Source organism: Lynx canadensis, chromosome B1 (assembly GCF_007474595.2).
Source record: "Lynx canadensis isolate LIC74 chromosome B1, mLynCan4.pri.v2, whole genome shotgun sequence".
Lineage (NCBI taxonomy): Eukaryota > Metazoa > Chordata > Mammalia > Carnivora > Felidae > Lynx > Lynx canadensis.
The window spans coordinates 74,976-81,106 of record NC_044306.2 but is presented as its reverse complement, the minus strand read 5'-3'; the positions used below and the strand labels follow the sequence as shown (position 1 = coordinate 81,106).

The 6,131-nt window shown below is 49.2% G+C and overlaps 1 protein-coding gene across 1 annotated transcript; it reads right to left on the bottom strand.

Moving 5' to 3' along the window:
- Positions 1-3,522: 3,522 nt before the first annotated feature.
- LOC115511706 (ubiquitin carboxyl-terminal hydrolase 17-like protein 6) lies at positions 3,523-5,921 on the bottom strand. Its single transcript, XM_030312009.1, is given in 5 exon segments — positions 3,523-4,617; positions 4,620-4,705; positions 4,708-5,421; positions 5,424-5,664; positions 5,666-5,921. Coding segments are annotated over 5 exon segments (1,653 nt in total). The 5' UTR covers positions 5,888-5,921; the 3' UTR covers positions 3,523-4,227.
- Between the last annotated feature and the right edge of the window lie 210 nt (positions 5,922-6,131).

Below are 6,131 nucleotides of genomic sequence, written 5' to 3'. Positions count from 1 at the left end.
TTCTCCTGGCAGGAGCTGAGCTGACCTTGGGGAGAGACGTCTGAGTTGCCAGGTGTCAGAGTAGCAGACAAAGCATCAAGTCAAAAATGAAAGAGTTAAGCCTATGATGACTTATTGTGGTGGCACAAGCAAGAGCCTTAGCCGCAGTTCTGACTCCCCCACCCCCCACCCCGTTCTATTCCTCATCACCTGGGATGTTGTACAGATCACGGATCAGGTGAACACAAATGTGGGCTTGGTCTCACTGTTGAGGAAACCCCAAACAAAAGGTGTGGCATTTTCACAGACCCTTGGGCTGGAGGGAGAGTGACAAGTGCTAGGGGCAGGAAAGCACTGGGCACTGTGTCAGAGTTGGACAAGCGTTTTCAGGGTTTTCCCGTCTTCTCCCCCTGGGAGGGGATCTCAGCAGAATCAACTGGAGAGGAGCTCATCCCCAGACGCAGGTGAAGAGAAGCATGTGTGTTGTAGGAGATGTTGTCCTTCCCTGAGGTTTCTTATGCTGAAATCCAAGCACTTGCCAAGCACCAGATTCCTGAGTGGCACCATCATTTAGTTATGAATGGAGAAATGGGATCACACAAAGAACTTTCAGAGAATTGGTCCACAGTGACCACCCGCCATCTGCCCCACCTCCTTGGAGGTTCACGTCAGCCTTCCCTCGGATACGGATTTCTGGATTTCCTGAGTCTGATGAAAAAGGACAGTCATTCACACAGACACAGGACTCCTTCATGTGCCTTCTTCTCCCAGGAGGCGTGAGGGGGAGTCATAACCACCAGGTCAAACAGAGTCCTCACCCTGTGTGACCTCTCCTTCCTGCCTGTCCTGCACACTCTCTCTCCCGAGGACCCAACCCCAGGAGGGCACCCTCAGGCAAGGCAAGTAAGGTGGTCTTGATCGACTCATTGGGGAGACTTCCATGAAGCCTGTCACAATGTACTCCGGAAGCAAAGTCACACAAAGTCCTAACCCCGACGGACACCAGAATCGATGCTATGGCAACACCCTCTGTGGCACACAGAGTTGCATGTGGAAAAGGAAGTATGCTTGTCTCTCAAAAATATGAATTTCTGGGGCGCCTGAGTGGCTCAGTCAGTTAAGCGTCCGACTTCGGCTCAGGTCATGATCTCGAGGTTTGTGAGTTTGAGCCCCGTGTAGGGCTGTGTGCGGGCAGCTCAGAGCCTGGAGCCTGCTTCGGATTCTGCGTGTCTCTCTCTTCTCTGCCCCTCCCCTGTTCGTGCTCTGTCTCTCTCTGTCTCTCAAAAATAAATAAATGGGAAAGAAAATTAAAAACAACATCAGAATTTCCCATTTGACACAAGAGGAAGCCATTTTCAAGTACAAATTTACTTCCAAAAACCTAGGTTCTCCTCTACTCAATTGGAAGCTTCCCAACTGAGCGTCTGAACTCTTTTTACTTAATGTTTTCTTTTCAGGGCCCCACTCTGAACCCACAAGGATCTTAACTTCCAGTAAACAAGCTAATACTTGAGGCTTTCAGTCCCCACAGTGAAACTGAGCTGGATGCTGTCACTGCTCCTTCATGACTCCACACAAATCAGACTCTGGGGTTCCGTTCCCCAGAGCACTCAGCAGCTCAGTGTTCTCTACGTTAGCTCAAAGCCCAGGGTCCAGCATGGCCAAAATTAAGAGTCACAAGGAGGAAATCCTGGGCCCACTGGACCTTCTGTAAATGTTCGTGGTACCCTTTATGCCCCAGAGAATGCCCAGGCTGCAGTGCAAGGCATGGAGACTCAGACCTGCCAGGCTGAGCAACTGCCCAATGTCAGGTCCTCCTGGAAGCCTATGTAATGCCTGTGCTGGCCAGTGACGCCCCCTTCTGGTCAGAGAGCACCGTGCAACACTCTGTCTTGTGACCTCCCCTGTGAATTGCAAAGCCAGGTGTGTGGACTTCCTCAGGTGTGGGTGGAACACATGGCAGAAGGTCAGCCAGGAGGAGCTGGCCATAGTCGTCCTGGGAGCTCAAAGGATGCTTATGGATGCCATCATGAGATCCAGCTCAAAGTGTGTGTGTGTGTGTGTGTGTGTGTGTGTGTGTGTGTGTGTGTGTGTGTGATGCAGATGTCAATCCAGGAAGAGAAGGTTGGATACCAAAATCACAGGTTGACCTAGAGTGGTTATTTTTCTGAGGCTTTTCCCTTTATGGCTCTGGTGCACATACACTACTATTTGCATTTTACCTAAGATTCTGCCTAATTAAGAATCAAATGAAAAGTAAAAATGGATTTCATTGGTTAAAGTCATTCAGGCTCTAACATCTATTTAGCCCAGTTGAACTCTTTTAATTAAAGAGTGAAGTGGCATCACTCACATGTGAAATAAAAAACAAAACAGAAGAATATAGGGGAAAGGAAAGAAAAATAAAGTAAGATAAAATCAGAGAGGGAGGCAAGCCATCGGAGACTCTTTTTGTGTTTTCTTTTTAATTTTTAATGTTTATTTTTGAGAGAGAGAGAGAGAGAGAGCGTGAGCAGAGGAGGGGAGACACAGAATCTGAGCAGGCTCCAGGCTCTGAGCTGCCAGCACAGAGCCCTATGCGGGGCTCGAACTCATGAACCCCAAGATCATGACCTGAGTCAAAGTCAGACGCTGAACTGATTGAGCCACCCAGGCGCCCCTGGAGACTCTTAACTATAGAGAACAAACTGAGGGTTGCTAGAGGGGAAATGGGTGTGGGGATGGGGATGGGGATGGGGATGATGAGCTTTCTGGAGGGCATTTGTGGGGATTAGTACTAGGTGTTACATGTAACCAGTGAATCACTAAATTCTACTCCCGAAACCAAGACTACACTAATTATTAACTAACTTGGACTTAAAATTTTAAAATATATTATAAAAAAGAAAAAAGGGTATCTTTTTACCTTTGTCAGCTATGATATTTGAGAATCTAGAATTAAATATGATTTCCTGTACAAAGTTCAACTGCTGACATTAGTTTCTAATAATGTGACATCTCTATGTTTAACACGGACTGAAAAAAGCAAGTGTTTACCTTTCAATGCCCTTGTCAAATGACCAGATTGCTCCTATGTGGCCCCACTCACATAGGAGGAATTTAAGGATCATGCACTAATTTCCCATTCAACAACGTATTTAGTCATTCTCTCTCCCAAGAAATATAATCATGACTTAGAACATCCATCCATACCCTGACCTTAAATACCACATCGCTGCCTAGGTGTCCATTTGGGACTGTTTTTCTGAGGTGTACAACTGAGGACCGAGATTGTAATGGAACCGACCGGAAATCCCCGTGCCTCCTCCCATGTGTAGGAGATTGTCAGATGGGGGATGGTAGCAAACTCTGCGGGACAAGATACAGCTGCTTGGTGGCTGAGCGATTACAGGTGGGAGAAGGTTCCTTTCCACCATCTTCTCTGCAGGCTCATGGGAGGGTGATTGTTAAGGGGGCCTAATTTAATCAACACGAGCCAATAAGGCTTCACCCACTTATCTCCTGAAAAATAAGCATTTATTTGCTGTTTACCATTTCCAAGCAATCAGCCAATGTTCACGTTGACATGTGTAGACTTTACAGAATATATATTATTTATGCAAGTAAAAACTTTGCACAATTAACCAATTGCTGTTTACTTCTGTTCCTCCCCTTTGACACAAAAACTTGCTGAAAAGTCTGTCTGCCTTCAGTTGGAACTGTAGTTCATCCAGTTTCTTGGTCGTTTGCCATTTCTCTGTGTGGAAGCACTGAGTTTGTTTCAAACTCCTTCTTCTGTTGGTGCATGTTTGGATATTTCCAAACACATCTTTACCTAGCGTCCACACGTGAATATCTTTGGGCAAATGTACTTTAGAAATAAACAGAGAGTAAGGGATGGGATGATAGGACCGTGAGTATCAGGCATTTTCACAGGGACTCCAGGTGCTCAGCCTTGTTTCCACCCTTCATGCCCGACTGGCCACTTCCTCTGGCCCTTTCAGGCTCCGATAGCCCCCCAGTGCTCCTTGGTGCTGACGGGGGAGAGAAATCCTCCAAGTATCCAGTAACAGACCTAAAACTCTCCAATAACATCATCGTAGACAGCCAGCCTTATAGCTCAGTATTCTCCAGGTCAAGTTGAATGCCATATGTCATGAACACAGCCAGATAGATGGCCCCTCCACATGTCCAGATCACACATAATGTCCTACAAGGGGCCGTGAGTGAATGTTTGTGGCTGAGTGTGTATGTGTGCAGGTGTGTGCATTAAAGCCTGCACTCAGATCCCTGGACTGCTTCCCAAGACCTCTGTCCCTTCTTGTTCTTCCTCTTGGTAGCTCTGGCTCTGCCTGTGAGACAAGGGACTTTGCCGATGTTTGTTGCCCTCCGAGGTGGGATGTCCCTGGCTAAGTTGTTGAGCCGGTAGATGTTTTGTTCAGGATGATCCTTTTCCATCTCCTCTCTGTATTTGGACTGGTGAATTAGGACTGCGTGGGCGGGAAGAACAAATTCTGTTTTCCTGAGGTTGAATTCAGACTTGGGATGGTGGCTTTCTTGGAAGACTCTCCACTGGTCTAACGTGATTGGTTGCACTGGTGTCTCTTCCACGTGGTCCTCCAAGTCTGGAACTTTGATGCTGGGGTCCACGTGAGCCCCCCCTCACCCCCCCCTTGGGCCACAGCCATGTCTGCATGGTCAGCCTGGAGTGATGTGGTCTCCCCACTGCCTGGTTCACTCCCTGGTCTCTTTCCAATTCACTCGTCTGGGTGTCAAAGAAGACATAGGCATGTTGGCTCAGGGCAGAAGTCACATCACTGGTGTCATCCATTTTGTACCACTGGCCATTCCCAGCTTTGATGTAACAGAAGTGATGTCCGCTGTGACACTTCCTCCCCGGATGCACCGGCGTGGCATGGAGCAGGTAAATTATCAATCCCGCCTTCTGCTCAGACACGCACTGTCGCAGGTCAAGGCGCTCAGGATATTGCACTTCCTTAGCCAGTTTGCTGCCTGTGGAATCTGAGAATTATTTCAATACCAGCATTAGGTCCTTGGGGCAAGTGTACAAAGTTAACGTCTTGGAAGCAGGTACCTTGTCTAGGCAAGTACTACAATGATAGGCATTTTCACCATCCAGCTTTTCAGGCTTCACCAACTGGAGCAAAGCTTGGCTCGCACTGTGAGCTGCCCTGCCATCCAGGTCAGGGTCCAAAGTGCTGGAAACGCCAGGGCAGTGGAGACACTGGATTTGAGACCTCCAGTGCCCTCCAAAGATTTGCCAGATGAGGGTGAGGTCCTCAGACAGAGGGGGTCTTGAAGTCTTGTCCTCACGCAAACGCGCTTGCTGCGTTGGATCCAGAGTGAATATCAGAAACCCATGGGTATCTTCCTGCTTGTGTGTGTGTGTGTGTGTGTGTGTGTGTGTGTGTGTGTGGAAGGCAGCCAGCAGTTCTGGCGGGGCCGGATCACATGCCCAGGGCGGCAGAGGGCCCGGGTCACGTGAGCCTGCAGAGCACACAGCACGCAGAATGGCTGCCTCCCACAGCTTCGGGAGTGCTCCTGGGACAGCATGTAGCTGGCGAGGGGTGGTGTGTACGTCAGACACTGCAGCGCCGCATTCGCATAGCACGTGTTCCCCAGGTTCTGCAGTCCAGCCCCAACCACAGACGGTCTCCTCCAACTCACAGGTTTCTTTGCGGGGGGGCAGACCTATTGACATGGGAGCCCAACCGTTAGGCAGGTTGCAGAGTGTCTGCGATGATGGTGATGGCTTCTGAGGTAGAGTGGGTCCCCTGTGGACTTCAGCACCACCTCTATTTGACCAGCAAGATTTGAGTTTGGGAAAGACATTGAACTGAAACTCTTCTTGGCAGTAGGACAAAACAGCCCTCATGTCTCCAGAAAGAGCTTTCATAGGATCTCCCATGTGGAGCCTCACGTTGCAGAGCGATGCTTCTCTCAGGAGACCTGTCTCAGAATGATAGCTGTGGCCCTCTCCCCAGCCCTTTTATTGCTCGCCCCACCCACACGACTAGGAACACGTCATCCAATCAGCCACAGGCTCGAGGTGGGACTAAGGGTTTTAGGGTGTGGTCCCTCTTCTGCAGAGAGACCACTCAGCCCAGCCTGTCTCCTTCCCCTGCCTCCCTCAATGGATAGACACACATTTC